Source organism: Electrophorus electricus, chromosome 1 (genome assembly GCF_013358815.1).
Source record: "Electrophorus electricus isolate fEleEle1 chromosome 1, fEleEle1.pri, whole genome shotgun sequence".
NCBI classification, from domain to species: domain Eukaryota; kingdom Metazoa; phylum Chordata; class Actinopteri; order Gymnotiformes; family Gymnotidae; genus Electrophorus; species Electrophorus electricus.
This window is the reverse complement of record NC_049535.1, coordinates 31,020,580-31,037,567: the sequence shown is the minus strand read 5'-3', so window position 1 is coordinate 31,037,567 and position 16,988 is coordinate 31,020,580. Positions and strand designations below refer to the sequence as shown.

General features: G+C 45.0%; 1 protein-coding gene across 1 annotated transcript; it reads left to right on the top strand.

The window, feature by feature from the left end:
* The first annotated feature begins 723 nt into the window (after positions 1-723).
* Positions 724-10,501, top strand: hs3st3b1a (heparan sulfate (glucosamine) 3-O-sulfotransferase 3B1a). Its single transcript, XM_027010783.2, has 2 exons — positions 724-1,513; positions 8,247-10,501. The coding sequence occupies exons 1-2, from the start codon at positions 978-980 to the stop codon at positions 8,863-8,865; spliced, it is 1,155 nt and encodes a 384-aa protein (XP_026866584.1). The 5' UTR covers positions 724-977; the 3' UTR covers positions 8,866-10,501.
* The last annotated feature ends 6,487 nt before the right edge of the window (positions 10,502-16,988 follow it).

Genomic DNA, 16,988 nt, shown 5'->3' with positions numbered 1-16,988 from the left:
TATTGCTGTTTTAGAATGTTTGTTTTTGTTACTGTGTTTTATTAGTCTTTGTGTTATTTTTGTTTAGGTGTTCAGTGTTTTATTGTTTATTTCATTTGTGGAGTATTTTGTTGTCTTCTCGAGTTCCTGGTTTTGTTCTTGTTCTTGAGACAGTAGGGTTTTACCCATTGTTGGCTTTATCTTTGTGTGTGGACCCCCACTTCATGACAGCTTCATGACAGCTTCATGACAGCTAATGGGTATTCATGACAGCTAATGGGTATTCAAATACAGAATAAAGAATGAAGAATGAAGTCTCCGACTACAGACTGAACGTGCAGGCCACAGCCAACCTTCAGTATTTAACTTAAATATAAATAATTTCAAGTATCAAAGTATAGCTCGTTCATGCTCCTTTAAAAAAAAATGTTTACTTAAATTTTAGACGTGAACTGGGTTAATGGGAACAAAATACCGTGATGCGCTTTAAAAAAAAAAAAGACACAGCAAAATGACACGAAGTTACACTCACGAGCTATATAATAATGTATTTACTCATTGTATTTTTATATTAAATCAACGAACTGGAGAATTGTAGCAGATTTCTATCCAGCAAAATGAACACTGGATGGCATTTTGTAACGTGCAGTGATAGGTTAGTGTAACGGTGATTACTCCTCCTCCCGGCTGAAAACCCGTGCGCGGCACGCTCTACATGCACTGCGCACCCATCTGTAGGAGCTGCGGGCGCAATGAGACCAGGAGCGCGCAGACGCGCGGCGCGCCCGTGACAGCAGCACGGCTCTCACTTTTGACATTTTTGTTCCACTTCCTTCTGGCGTAAAATGTCATGAATTCGGCATCTCGATACAATTCACTCATTTTTCTTTCCTTGCACCAGGGAATGCCAACATGCGTGAAGGATTTTCGTGGGGGCTAGGGAACGAATAACTTTGCCAACATGCACGACTGGACGCTGACGCGTAACCGACAGTCCTATGGAATATAGCTTGCTTTGCCACAGTTCCTACGTTTCGTTTCAGCCGGTGAAGAATAAACTTTTAGTTTACTGCATCATGCTGTCACTTTGGGCGTACATGCTTTACTGCTGCATTGGTTACTGCTCTACTATGCCGAGCTTCATGATGGAGTCCACTGGGAAGGGGACCGAGCCGGAGGCTGAACTGCTCATGAAGACGCAAGCCGGCCACCGCGGCACCGTGACGGAACCGGACCGCCGCGGACCCAAAGCACTATCGAGGGACCTGTTAAATAACGTCAACGAAGCGGACAGCAGAGCCGAAGACTGGGATGAAAGCAAGGGGGAGCAGAGAACCTCGGAAGAGAGCACCGCGACAGGTGTCGTCAACGGGTCGGAGACGAAAAAGTTACCCCAGGCTATTATCATAGGGGTAAAGAAGGGGGGCACACGGGCCCTGCTGGAGTTTCTCCGCGTGCATCCGGACATTCGGGCCGTAGGGGCAGAGCCGCACTTTTTCGATCGTAACTACGAAAAGGGACTTGAATGGTACAGGTGCGTATACCTTTATAAAGCAAAACCTACCGAAGCCAGCCTGATCACAGTCGCCTAACTTAATGTTGTACAAGGGCGTCGTGCAGGACATTATAATGGAATGACAGGCCCTAAAATAACACCGGTTTGGATATTGCGCCTCGACTTTCTGAACTCGTAAGATTGTGTAGAGACTTTGGATATATGGACGTTGTGCTGACTATGAAATGTCTATCCCAGCTTAATTCTAATGGATTAAATAACACAGACAATTAGAAAAATGCTCCATGGTTAGAACAGGTATTTTATTTTCGTTTTAGCCATCCCCCTTGAACTGAATGTGATTTTGTTGTTGTTGTTATATAACAGAATTTTCGCCACATGAAATCTATTTTATTTACCTTCTATCCACGGATAGAGTAAATACAATAATGATGACGAGCATAAGTCAAACTTTGGTTAGTTCGTTATTATATAATAAATGGAGCTAACAATGATTTAACGTTTTGGATGTTTTGAACGTTTAACACGTATTAAACGTTTAACTAGTATCGTGGGTCCTCTCGGTCAATTGCACGTGCAGGCATTGCTTTGCTGTACAGAACACTGTGCTTGCGCGGCCTGTATTTTTTAGACCTGGGTATTTCTCAGAATAGTTATTCCCATACAGAGCAAAGTCTGCTAATGTTGAACTAGACCTAAGCTGAACTTCTGTGATCTTAAGACAAACACAGCATATACAAACAGAGCGGTTGTGTAATATGGATAATGATGCAGCCTTCCTTGCACAACGGCATTGATCGCTGCGAGTTAGTCTGACCCTTACCTTCCACTCCGGGGCACATATTTGCTGGGCTGAAAGTACTGATCTGGAATCTTTTTTTTTGTTGTTTTTTTCCCATAACAGTAAATCTTAGAGCATGTACAAATGTGGTGAACAGTAACTGCAGTGACAGAGGTGATATGGTTACAGACCATTCGTGCTCTAACTCCAATATGGACTTTTGGGCTTTGGGATTTTTGCTCTTACTGATGGTGTGTTTCCCACCAACCACCCAATCTATAGCAAACAGAAGAGGGAGGAGAAGAAGCGTCTGCTTGGGTTGCCAGCATTGGTCTCATGGCGTTTACCAGTAACAGAGCTTTAATGCTACGAGAAATGACATGAGACTGCGTTGCTGGGAGTTGCATGTCTCCATTCATTACGATGGAAGGCATACCCAAAGGGAAGCAAATAAACTTCTGTTTATATAGTTTTAACTTTATATATAACTTCATAAATAGCTTTCTGAGGCAGGTGGAACAGGCAGCTGGAATGCAAAAGCAATGAGCAGTTAATCTTTAGACCTTGCTTCAGTGGAGTGGACGTGTTTGACTGCTAATGGGGTGAATGTGCTGGCCAGTATTAATACTCATACTCCAGATAATACTAGGAAGGGAAAATGCCTGTCCAACAGGTGTGTGTGCTCCCACTGCCCAGGGTTTTGCCCCACGCACTAGAGAAGTACAGGGCAGGTACGCTGGTCTAACGATCACCCCGGCCCCCTGAGCCGGCCCACCTGGCTAATTAAACCGCACCTACCCGAAGAAGGCCACCAGTCACTGCCAGACCCCCGCTGGCCGCTCGCCTGATAAGAACACCCCAATGGCTGGCAGCATACGTCAGCAGCACCTTGACTGAAAAGATAACTCCCATCCCAACCCGTTCTTCCCAACACCACCATGCATTGAATGTGCACGTCAGCCCGGTGGTATGAATTAACTTTGAGGGTTTGGAAAAGAACGCAGTGCCACTGGAATGTGCGGTCAGATCGTTTTCTGTGCGGGAGCACAGGGTGATGGTCCACTGGCAGCACAAGGCCGGGTGTGCACGAGGCTGCTCCGAGCAGAGCTTCCTCCGGGATGGCCGCCTTTATCCAGGGAGCCCCACTGACTAATAGCGAGGTGGAAGCAGTTTCCCTGTGGAGGCATTCATCTCTTCCAGCATGGCTGGACCAACACAGTGGAGGTGGCCCCCCGTCGAAGGGCTTGGCACAGCAGGGGTTTTCACTAGTTGCCTGAATTGACTTGCACAATTTTGAAAACCTTCGGCAACACACTGGATTACTGTTTCGGTCCTGGCTGTGGAGGTGGACGTGCACGGTTCTAGTAGCTTTGGCCATCAGAGGCACCATAAAAAAAAAAGCCCAGCAAAGTATCTCAGTGAAAGACAAGATGAAACAATTATTTTGTTATAGAGCGATAATATTCCTTTGTTCATTGTCACACTTCCTGGCAGTGTGTGAGAACTCAATACACATAGTGAGGGTGACATTATGTGTGAGTCTGTATGTGTGTGTGCGTGTGTGTGCGTGTGTGTGTGTGTGTGTGTGTGTGTGTGTATGTGTAAGACAGAGAGAGAGAGAGAGAGAGAGTGAGTGAGTGAGCTTGCGTATGTGTGTATGAGAAGGTGGCAGATGCCAGCAGTAAATCGAGAGCGACTCTATTGAGAGCGACTCGGCAGAGGCAGTCATGGCTATGAAAGGGAGGCAGCAGAGTCCCTGAGGTCTGCATTAACCCTGGCAAGAGGGAGCACGCAATTAGAGTGAATTGTGTTGTTTCTTCCTTCACTTTGTATGCAAATGCCTCCTGGAGGATGAGAGTGCTTTCTGACGATCGCAGCACGAACTCCCCGTTTAAAAAAAAAAAGCCCAGGAAGGCGTCGGTTCAGGGGGAGATTCTAGACGCTAGCAGAGCTGCAGACGCTCCCGCTGTCTCACGGGAGAATAGCTGTTCCTTTTCCTGAGCATATGGGTTTGGATTAGTTTTACTGATACTATGCTGAACTAAAGATTTGTTTGAGTGGGGAAATCGTGAACACATTACTGTGAAACCTAGAAAGTAATAGGAACTTTTAAATAGATTTTTGGATAGATGTTGCCACTTTTGTAAGGGCATAAATGGAAATTTACAGCTCAATTATTAATTAAGAGAATTTTACATTTTTATCTTTGAGCCCCTGTACAGGGACCTGGATTAAACCTAGCCTAAATCTGAGACTGAAGGAGATTTTCTATAAATCGCATAATGGGTCCTGTAAATCCAAGATTAAATCTTTATCTAACCTGCTCCAGAATATATGGCCATTTGTCTATACATTTTATACACCCACTGACTAAAACATCTTCTGTTTTGTGTTCAAAGCCAATAATGGCCTAGTTCTGAGATATCTACGTATTCTAAACATCTCTGCCACCTCACATGGCTGAGGTGGGCCTACTGTTAATCCCAAGGATCACTCGCAACCCTGTTGGAAAAAGATGTTTTTTTTACAGCTCCTAAGCTCCGAGATAATATTTCAGCAAACAGGAACACAAGCTGTGTAGGTGTGTTTAAATCTACATTAGAGACATGCTTATTTATGCATATATGTAGTCTTTTGTTTCACTCTAGTTGTAATATTTTGCCATATTTCGATTATTGTTATTATTATTATTATTATTATTAATTACATTTTGACTATGAGATCCACACATCCACAAAAGCTTTCTTAAACTTCCATTTTCACTAAACTCCTTGCTGCTGCAACATTTCTCTTGGAAAATATCCTTCAGTACTTTTGAAGCATCATCCAGACAAACAGCAGAGGCTGGCGGTTGACTGCTTGCCCGGCTCCCCTCCGCACCGAGGCCTTCCTCCTGATCCGGAAATCCCAGGTGTCCTAGAGCAGTCATTTTATTTTCATGCCCAACTTTCACGTTATGTGCTGGCAGGAATACTGTAGGGCCCAGGAAGCCAGCTGGGAGAGGAGGTGGGAGCAAAGCATGAACTGCACGCACATGGTATGAAGACATATTGTTGTCTTGAACGGACCCCACAGCACCCTGATCTGGTTTTTGATTCAGGTCTGGAACATGTCTCACATGTCAGATTATTTGAAGTGTCTGCGTACCAGCACCTCTTCACCCGTTGTGTGGTTTGAGTAAGAAAGGCATGTTCCTTCCAAGGTGACACACACACACACACACACACACACACACACACACACACACACACACACACACACACACACACACACTTTCCTTTCATTACATGTGCTGCGCCACTATATTGTAACCTCTGCTAATTATAGAGTCATTTTACCTCTAAGAAACATCATAATTATCCACAAGAAGGCTACAAAATCTTCTTCACACACGCAAGTCAATTCTGGTTATTCAGCACGCTGTGACTCTCCAGAAAGGGCCTGTATTCTGGTGCAAATGAGATCTCTGCCACTTCAGCCTGCCTCTCACTGTCTCATTAGAGTGTTCGGAGAGGACTTCACACAGCCAGCATGCTTAAATGCACCAGCTCTGGCCTTTGAACGCGCTGGCTGACAGCAGCGAATATAAACACAGGATTTATAGACAGCTCTTGAAACACCAGCTCTACAGGATCAAGATCTGCAGAAACCACCCACCCCAACGCCCCCCCCCCCCCCAGTCCAGAAGACACAACACAGCGTTTACGTAAAAAAAAAGCTTTCTGCTTCGGCTCCACGTGATGCCGTGTGTTTTAGTGTCCTCCTGGTGGATTTCCGGTGCCTGATGGGGAGGTGAATGTTCCCAGCTCCGCGAGAGACCAGGGAGCTCACCTCCAAAACGCTGCGGTTTTCATCTTCTTAATAATAATTCTGTCTTCCTTCCTTCCCCTCACTCTACCCTGCCTTTCAGCCTCTCTGTTTCTGGCAACACCGCTAAAATTACTGTACAGCGCTATCCTTTCCATCTGTGTGGTTATTCTGTGTGGAGTCCTTGTTAAGTTTGCGACGGGTGCGTGCGGTTGAGCTTATACGCCACGTCATTAGAAATGCATTCAATTTACACTACCCTAAACCGTTGCATTAGGACACTAGGCGAGTGATTCCCAGGCTACACCAAAATGGACAATTTGTGGAAGTCACATCTTCCCAGCGACGTCTTTACGTTTATACCTGCCGGTTTGGGTGAATTATTCATGAAGCTCTGAATCGAGTTTGTTTGCTCAGGGACTCGGTGGAACGTCCGAGCATCAGTAAGTGTTTGGGTCCAATGGTGCCCTGGCTGTGTATCCGGTAGTTGGTGATGATCACTGTGGAGATGCTGACCTGTCTGCTTCTCTCCCACATGCCTCACTGGTTAGCGTTGGTGCGTTTCTTCCCCTCTGCGATAATGATAGCAGTGATGTAGGACGGGTTTTAAGAATATGCCCTGTTCTGTCTTAAACGTGAGAGCTGGGGCACTTAGTACCCTCACCGTGACGCTCTCTTCTCTCCAGGCTGCTCTGCTTTTGTTTTTTCTTCTCCTCTGCGCTCCTACTAATTGGAGACGTACAATTTCTTACAGTTCGCTTTGCAATAAAGATTACTAGAGGCTCTGCCAGCGAATGTCTGTAAACATGCCATTTGTAATCTCGCTGATGGTTGGGGAGCCTTCCTCTCCTCCACTGTCTCAGCTCCGGGGCTAATTTTATATGAGACAATCTGTCACTGTCAGATTTCAAAGGCCAAATCTAAACAGCGCATTCGGATAAACCACTATGGTTTCAGACCCACTTAGCTTAGCTTAGCCAACATTTTGTTTAAACAGCATTCTGTGTCACATATGAATCATCAGGCATTCCTTGAAAACAGCTGCTAGATGTGTTCTTCATATATTGAACTACGCTCAATATGTACATCAGTGCTTGTGTCCTGTGCAGTGTGTGTGTGTGTGTGTGTGAGTGTTTTTTTCTCATGTCTTGTCTGCCAGTATCCTCTGCCTCATGCATCTGCCCAGTGCTGGGAAGCATCTGTTTAATTCCCAGTGGGCCTAGTACCACCGCTCCCCAGGGCAGGCTGCAGCTAAAGGGCTAATTGACCAATTAAAGCGACCTGTGTGACCCTGCTGGCTGAAACAGCAGGAGAGGAGCTGGTACAGCGCCGTGTATGCACACCGCTGCCTCCCGCGTCGTCCTGCCTTTATGTCTGCATTTATGTCTGTCTCAGGTCCACGTGATGGAGTCCCTGATTGTTGTTGTGAATCTAAACGTTTCACGCTTGTATGTCAGTGGCATAAAGCAGAAACTTTATATAGAAACTTTATACGGTCCGGCAGAAGACTTTTCAAGATCTTTTCGTTCAGAAGGTTCTGCGGTTGTAAATAAAGGTTGGTCAGATTTACTAAATGTTTACAACAGAATTTTGGTGCGCATGTAATAAAACTGGACTGCTAAGAAAAGATTACAGTCAAAAAAAAAAATAAATGAAAGAACTTCATTGTGGAAACTAACAGTTTGGAGTGAATCAGCTCTTATTCCCCCTATGAGTGGAGAGACAGAGGTGATGTGATTAAAGGGGGATTATGTGAAGTCTGAGAGGGATTAAAGTGACTATAAGGGCATGTCTGTCTTTTCTTCCATAGCTAAATATAACCCCAGCAACGAGGTGTGTGTTATCCAAGCTCTGGGTTCCATATGAGACTGATGGCTTATTTAGTGTGACTCTGGGCCTCTGGGCTAAATCTCAGCCCACAGGTGAGCGTGAAGGCCTGAACTGCCACTGCAGTTCACACTCAGTGATTCGACACTCTGATGTAAGGTCAAGTGTTGTAGGTGGGGCTAATACACCGGCCCTATCTACTGAGACAGGGTGCAGCTCAGAGCCTATTTTTAGGACATGAACAGCAGGACAGTCCTGCTGGCTCTTAGGAAGCGTGCACGCGATGATGTGCTACACTGCATGTTCCTTGGCTAATGCCCTTGTCTTGCTTCATAGAGAGCTGATGCCCAAGACTCTAGAGGGGCAGATCACCATGGAAAAGACGCCCAGCTACTTTGTCACCAAGGAGGTCCCGGGCCGCATCCACGCCATGTCGAAGGACACCAAACTGATTGTGGTGGTGCGTGACCCCGTGACGCGTGCCGTCTCCGACTACACCCAGACGCGCTCGAAGAAGCCCGACATCCCGTCCTTTGAGAGCCTGGCGTTCAAGAACGCGACGGCAGGCCTGATCGACGCCACATGGAGCGCCGTGCAGATCGGCATGTATGCCCGCCACCTGGAACGCTGGCTCCTTTTCTTCCCCGTTGGCCACATGCTCTTCGTGAGCGGCGAGCAACTGATCAGCGACCCCGCCGGCGAGATGGCCCGCGTACAGGAATTTCTGGGCCTCAGGAGGGTGGTGGTAGAGGAACACTTCCATTTCAACCCGGCAAAGGGCTTCCCCTGCCTGAAAAAGCCAGCGAGCAACAGCAAGCCCCACTGCCTGGGCAAAACCAAGGGGCGTACCCACCCAAACATCCACCCCGATGTCATTCAGCGGTTGCGAGACTTCTACAGGCCATTCAACAAAAAGTTTTACCACATGACTGGACAAGACTTTGGCTGGGATTGATAAGCCTGGTGAAAGCAGTTTCCTTAAAAAAAAGAGGTTTCTATCTGTGTAAAAAATACAGAGGTCTATTTTATGATAATTTATTGCAACTAATTCACTCTGATGCCTATCCGTTGTTGTACATATTGGATGCCCTAACTTTTTACATTCCGATTTTTATGTAAATAGGTGATCTTATTATTTAATAGGCTTGAGCATTTGTGCAACCAAATGGAAAATGTAGTGAATAACCAAGAGGAATTCAAATGAGGCAATTTGTCCCAAAAATGGAAAAAAAAAAACCCCACAAGCACAATGAAATTAGACACGGGTAAACAGTGACTCAGTCTTGCACAGGAGCAGCGTTAAACATGTGTCCATTCAACTTTCAGAGCAGTGCTTTCGGCTATCATTCTAATCCTTAATCCTCACAGACGTCTAACATCCCGCACTTAATCTAACTTCTTCAAGAGACCCTTATGCTTCAACAGACCCTTATCTGTTCTCGTCACTGGATTCATTTTACATGGGCCCTTTATGGTGGGTCAGTGCTGACTCCCAGCTGATCCACTGCTAGTTCAGGTGGTCAGTACACTTAATTGCCGTGTTCCACGTCAATTACGGAAGAAAAATTAGACCAAAGCAGTTTGTAGGGCCCCAGCTGTTAAATATACGTACATTACTATATTGACTAAAACCAGCAAGGGTCTCACAGTCATTTTTCTTGCATTACAACAATGCTCTTATGGTAAAGCTGGTTTTCCCAAATATGATTCATTGCTTAACCAACATTTTAAAAATGTTTTATGAGGAGCTTGCACCATTCAGAGTTCAGACTGCATGGAACGTTGCCAAAATGTTAAACCCTATGACCAGGGAGTTCAGATAGCAACTCTTTCCATGCTATGATTTGAGCAGGGAGGGGAGGTTACACTGCCATGTCCTTGGTATTTTCATGAAGAACGGGAAAGGGAGGATGAACACTCCGGAATTCTCTGGCAGAGCTGCTGCACAAACAAGCGATCGGAATGACCTCAAATACAACTTCTGCAAATAAATAAACAGATCAATGAACAATAAATAAATAGATTAGAAAAGGGCCAGTGAGCAGAGTAAGACAGATCAATCAGTGTCTCGTTCTGACTCCAGTGATTCATACGGTGTCAGTTCTCTTGACCATGGACGTCAGAACAACGAAGCTCTTCACAAACATGCTGCCATTTTAAAATATTTATTTAACTGAGATCCAGCATGACAGTAAGGACTGCAGTACCAAAAGGACTGTGTTCAGTTTATCATGAGCATGAGTCACATTATCTGCCAATTTACCATCAACACGAGTCATATTATCCGCCAGTTTACCATCAACAGGATTCATATTTTCTGCGAGTTGTGACAAATTAAGTTGGTTTCTTTTGTTTTTCACACACTTATGACGGTTGAGTTTTAGTCAACCTTTAAAGGATATTCACGCCTTTATGTTTTGTTCAATTCGTAAACGGTAGTTTTAGAATTGCAGAATAGGTGGATCAAAAATACCCAACCTTTAAGCTGTACGCCCTCCCCGCAGCAATAATCTGTCAAGGGGAACATGTCATTGAATGCTTTATGCTACACCATTCCTCTGCCATGATAAAATAAATCTATTTTGCCAAAATGCATGTTTTTCCCTTATTTATTTAAACTGCCAAGATGCTCTGCCAAGCGAAATGCTGACTGTGGCCTTGCCTTGTATCTATGGACTAGCGGAGATGCAGTTCATTACGCCCCATTGGAGGACTGGCCTCTGAGGGCGGGGTCTTGACTACAGCAGGACTCCTCCATATGTTCTCTTATGTCAGCCAGCTAATGAGCAGTTGTACCACACTGCTGCTACCAAGCTACAGCCAAGTCCCAGTGAGCTGCCTTCCATATCTGGGGGAAGGAGGAGGTTGGTGTGGCTTCTGCGCCTCCTGGAAGAGCAGAGTGCAGGAGGGAGTAGAGAGAAAACCTTGGCTTCCTGCTGCCGTATTTTCTGCTGACCGCATGGTTGCCAGGTAGACGGAACGAGATTGCTCCCGCCGAGCTAGGTGTGTACGCCTATTATGTAATACGTTCCACGTCGGGAATTTAGAAGTGAACATGTGTGCGAGTCTGATCACTCATTTTAGACCTTAAAAAAAGGAGATCACACATTCTGATGGGTTACTGAGACAGACTCGTGCTTCTCATGATTAGACATCAGGCTCTCCAAACCAGTGATCATATTCTTCCATTAACCAGCAACCTCTACTTAACTCCTCAGAAATCACCCTAATTTACCTGCTTGCAGGTAATGAACGAAGCTCCACACTGGTAGCAGCCTGGAAGTCAGATTTGCTTAGGATGCACCTTCTGAGCAATTAGGAGAGTGGTGTGTGTGTGCATGCATGAATGTATGTGTGTGTGTGTGTGTGTGTGTGTGTGTGTGTGTGTGTGTGTGTGTGTGTGTGTGTGTGTGTGTTTTTTTTTTTTTTAGTGGAGTGGAGTCATGCTATAATTGCTTTGCTCCCAGCTGGGGGATTGTTGTTTTCATAGATACCCTCAGGCTGTTTTGTGCAAAGCTGCTGTTGTTTGAAGGTTGAGAAAAGCAGAGAGCCGACACCTGGCAATCTGCAGTATGAAGCTGCTCTTTCCCTCAGAGCTGGGCCTTCAGCACACGAAGGAAGCCACACAACACTGTGCTTAGAGAGAGGGGATTAGGAACAGCCGGCTGTAACTCCAATTCACTTGGGCACCACTACGGTCCACACGAACTTCCATGTGGTGGGCTAACAATGCTTGGTCAGTGCTATTTGTGGCTGTATGGGGTCAGGGTCCCAGGACGTCCTTCGTGAAGGGATGGCGGGAGGCTCAGTGATGGAGTTAGTGACTTAGAGACATGCAGACCCCTGTATGCCACTACCATACAGCAAACTCTACGTTGGCAAGACGCACTGAGCTGTAGTGAGTACAGGCCATCTGTGTGGTTGGAAGGAGGCCGGGCAGGTTGCTCCAGAATCCTGCACATTCAAGGCCAGTTTGAAGAGGTAAAAAGTAAAGACTTCAACATGGGAGAGATTACAGAATAAGTGTGTAAAGAGCATTCGTGTCCTGCCATTTTGACAAACGTCTGAAATTGCCGAAATGTCCCTAATATTACAAAAATTAAAGTTCTTTGAGTGGTTCATTTGTCAAGAAACACAACAATTCTCTAGACTGAATTCTGAAGTCTGTTTATGGATTCTATGCTTATATCAATGTAATATTCAAAACATACTGACTTACAACTGGCTTCCAGCTCATAACAGCCATTACCTGTTGTGTCTGATTAGAAGGTATATTTTCAGTGTTTGCGCCTGCGTATTGATTTCGATGGTCGTAACGTAGGATTCCCAGGCGGAACTGTACTTTTAACCCATTTTGCAGCGAATGACTTTCTCTAGACAGAAGTCGATGCGCTTTGTGTTCCTATTTGTTCTGGTTGTTTGTTAATCTGAGAGGAGGGGTAGGTGTGAATGTGAACAGCCAGCTCTCGGGTGTTTGCCACTGATATGGAGGAGCTGAGCAGCAGCAGGCTGAGCTCCCCCAGGCCTGCTCGGCTCGGCTCGGCTGGCAGGTTGCGGGTGACGACTGGGCTGTGAGGAGCAGGCCAAGAGCCGAGCAGCACAGGGAGATCCAAACCGGGGCCACCGGCGTCTTCCCACTGTTGTGCTGAGGAATCAGCTCTGGGACCCCAAGAGGTCTGGGACAGTACAAGAGCTTGTAGAGAAGAGAAGCCTTGATCTGTGAGGCGCTTCTGTTAGATTGGGCCGTTGCCTTTTTAATAGCATCGGAATTTAACAGCATTTTTAATCTAGTGATCATTTTTTCTCTCTTGTGCAATAACAAACCATTTAAGATCTTAAATTAAAAGACTGTTTGGAGTTGGTTTGACTTTTATCCGTTCTTTGGTATTCCTACCGAGACTAATAAGAATAATAGCTCCACATACAGGTGAAGCTTGTGTTCTGGTTGATACAGTATGATAACTCTGGTTTGAGTGAGTGAGTCTTTTATTGGTCCCTGAGTACTGCATCTAGATAAATGGATGATTCATTTCTGCATGTAATGTATGTTCCTATACTACTTCCTATAAGAAATAAAGAGATCAGGTTTCAAAATACAAAAGGGAGTAAGAAGATTATGATAACTAAATGATAATTAGTTATTTCTTAAAATGTTACAATTTATGATTTCTGTACTAAACTGAAAGTAAGAATTCTGATGAAAATGTATTAATCCTGTATATTTAAACTACAAACCTCTGAAGTATTGAAAATTCTATGACATCATTATCTGCCAAGTGCCAAGTGCATTTCATGAGGACAGTGAGTGTGGCCTCACTAGGCTGAACACACGTGGTAGTGCAATGGTTAAGATACTTGAGTTGTAATCAGAGGATTGATAGTTCAAGCACCACCATTGCCAAGTTGCCCCTGAGCAAGGCCCTTAACCCTCAGTTGTTGAAGTTATATTCAGTCATAATTTTAAGTCATTCCGGATAAAAGCGTCAGCTACATGTCATCAATATAATGTACTTAACCAAGTCCATACTTCAACAAAAGTTCAATGAACCTTACATATGATACTCAAACCAGTCCCCAATCCAGAAAGATCATTTAACCTTATGCAGGGTATTCAACCCAGTCCCTAAGCTTCAGAGTGGCTGAGGTTCACCCATTTCAAAGCATTTTCCTGAGTGATTGAATAAGCCATTTATAGAGTCTGCACTGTTCACATATATAAAACTTATTTTCCCAATTCAGGATTAATCTGTATCAGAAGGGAAACTCCTCAGATTTGTGTGCAAGGCATTCTGTCTGGATTATGCTATTAGCTGGGGAAGTGAGACATTTGTAGTTTAGATTGGTTGTGGTTTCTGTAAACACAAAGCACTCACAAACAGCCGTCGTGCTGGTAATCTCCGTTAAACTGCGCTGTTGGATGTGCTCTCCTTGATGTGACTCATTTCCTGCCATCTTTATTCGCTCAGCCACAAGACTGATTTCAAAATATTTCTCTGCGGCGGCGTATGTGCCAAGTCCAAAGAGATGAGACGGTTTTAATTTTAACCAGGCTTAATTAAGAAAAAGTGTCATCGTACTCTAGCGTCAGATCAGAAAGCCTTTTGTTAGAGTGACATGGCGTGGAAGCCTTCCTTATGTTCAAGGAGAAAAGGGCCTCCTCTCTGACTGTCTCCACATTTGTAGCCTGATCCTTTTTCCCATGTGATGAAGAGGAAGATGCCCATTCCCTCTGAACCAGGAGGTGAGGCAGGACATCCACCTTGACGTATAAGTGCTAAGAATGCCATGACATTTTAGCTTCAGTGAACTCAGCGAGACTCTCCCCTAGACTGAGATTCAATGCCTAGCCATGATTATCTCCCAGAGATAAGAACATGAACTCCCTGTTTCTCCCTTCCTTTCGTCTTCTTTCCCTAACAGGGACTGGGAATATGGGTCTACCACCAGTCCATCCCTGGGCCGAAGGAAAATGTTCTTTTTAAGCTGGGCACATTACTGTATGTTATCTTTCCAGGATTTCCATTTCATTAAGTGATTTCATTTGTGCTCAGGGACAAAACTATTTAAGAACAGTGTAGTTCAATTGATTTCATATTAAGAGACTGAAATAACAAATAAAGAAAAAAAGCGTAATCTCAATAAAGAAAAGCAATCAGTGAACCGGACTGATAATGTTTACGTCTGCCTTGAATGACCACATCATCATTTTGGGGCTTTCAGAGATCGAAAATGATTTTGCAATTAATTGGATCATTAAAATCAAACTCGTGGGATTACACGGAAATTAAACCAACAGCAGATTCGCATATTTCCCCAGACAGCTCTCCGTTGAGCCTCTCAATTTATCTCTTATCCAATCTCTTGCTCCGTTGCCGTTTCTGGCTGAACCCTCCGTGACAACTCCACTACTCATATTCTATTTGCTGACAGTGTGAACTCTTGCCCTGAGCACCATTTTTTCCATTTTTGGTATATTGCAGATTCTGACTCTCTTGTTGTTTAGCATGAGCCGTCAGTGTGACAGCCCTTGAGGGGGCGGCGTTCCCGAGCCATCCACCTTGAATGTCAGTGGAGCAGGTAGCCAAAGGTGCAGAGGATGAGACGGAATGACTTTGTTGGGAGCGATTCCCACCGCGCGTTCAGCAGGTCATCGGACCGCCAGGGTCGAGGGGCGTCCAGCAGCTCTCCACATGCCGAGGTGCTGATGTTTCACGGTGCCAGTGACACCCACGGTCCTGGGAGGTCTTCCGACTTACATTTAGAAGTATGGGCTTATCATTCTGTCTCATCATCTGCCGCAGTTTCCTAATAGCTGAGTCTCTACCCCTCTTCCACAAGCAATGCTCCACTTTGGCTGGCAGGGATCACATCCCTCATTTCTTAAGCTGCTGATGTCTCTTCCTGCTTGCCTGTGAGTTTCTGATCTGTAGCTGTGAGAAGCGAAGTCCAGATTGGTCATGGGCCCGCCCTGCTGCGGGTCCTTCCATTTCCACGGCTTCCTCCTCTCTGCTTGTTACTCGCTGTTGCCGGGGCGATGCCGTCTCTCCTCCGGACTCTTTCGCTGAGAAAGGAGCACACTCTCCTGATAGACTCCTAAATTCCAGCCACCGCGGGACAGCAGAGTGACAGAAGATGAGCTGGCGGTTCTCAGCGGCCACAAACGTGACAGGTGGCAAAGTATGCTAAGCCAGGTGCTAAGCAGCTCATTACCCATTTATCACCTTCTGTTTGGGCCAGCATGAAGTCAGCAGCCGAAAATAAGTCCTTCTGGATGCTGCAAATGTAAAAAAAGTGCAATGATTAAAAAAGAAGTGGTTTTTTTTGTTCCAGTGCAGGTCGCAGCAAATAAAACCTCCCTTGTTTTTAGTTGTGGACCATGTGCAGGAATTCTAAGAGTGATTCACTTCGTGTGTATTACGGGATACCATGCACAGCACTTGCAGCCAATCAAAATTCCGCGGCCTGTCCGAAATTCCGCACTGTGTCCCGAAGAAACCCTTCCCAGATAACTGCAACGAGCAGGGCTCTGCATGTGTGCATCCCACCGCCCCGAGCTCAGCTCGCCTGGCATTGGAATTGGTCCTGTAATTATCTCCCAGTGCGCCTTTGAAGTATCCACTTGAGCGTCAGACTGCCAAGCGCACGCCACAGTTTGCTCTGCGTTGAGTAGTCACGGAGGACACAGCTCTGTAGTCCTGCTGTCTGTTATCCCGTCTTTGAGTAATTACAGCGCAAACACACCCCACTGAAGTAATGCACGCATAGGCACACACACACACACACAACTGGGCCATTCTTTAAGACTCGCCACTTCCTGGTTTTTTAGCTTCTCGAGTACAAAGCTACAAACTACAATGACATGATGCTATTGCATTTTATAATACATTTCATATGTTGTGCATCTCTGGTACCTTTGCCACACTTTAATGCCTTTATGTGTCACTGAACAACTCGTGTAACATCTTTTAATGATTCTGTCAGTGGCTTATAAAAGAAATTGGATCTAATCTAACTGAATTTAATTTAAATGAAGTGACAATTAAAAAATGTCACATTTGTGCCATTTGGTCCAGAAATCCACAGATTGCCACATTCATGTCAAATGCATCAAAGTAGTGAAACCCTTTTAACCAAAAAGGGCTCTTGAACCAGGCATGTTAAGAAGCTGCAGCTATCTGGTGTGTCAAATCAGTTTGTGTCTTCATATATCATACAGCAGCTCATTATAAGCTTGAAATAACAAGTGTAAACCGTCTCTGTCATACCGACGCAGGGGGCAGGAGAGCCATCAACGCAAATGTTCTCCTCTAGCCAGACTACAGAAGTCTTATAAGCTGTCATTCATGTACTTTTCAATTTGTGAACCTTCACAAAGTTTGAAACTACATAACAAATTCAAACAATGAAACAAATGTCGTATGTCAAAGAAATTAAAATAATAAACACGTGGCAAAAGATGTCTCGAAAATCTCAAATATTATTAACTACTGTCAACATTTTCAATGATTTCAGCTAGTAATTTAGTCCCTGTGAAACAGGTCTCTTTACACAGTGCATTATACCCCTTTAATGCACACC

Excerpts from the sequence above, each read along its gene's own strand:
- hs3st3b1a (XM_027010783.2), top strand. The coding sequence starts at position 978 with ATGGAATATAGCTTGCTTTGCCACAGTTCCTACGTTTCGTTTCAGCCG. Across the intron at positions 1,514-8,246 it reads AAGGGACTTGAATGGTACAG|AGAGCTGATGCCCAAGACTC; the intron begins GTGCGTATACCT and ends CTTGCTTCATAG.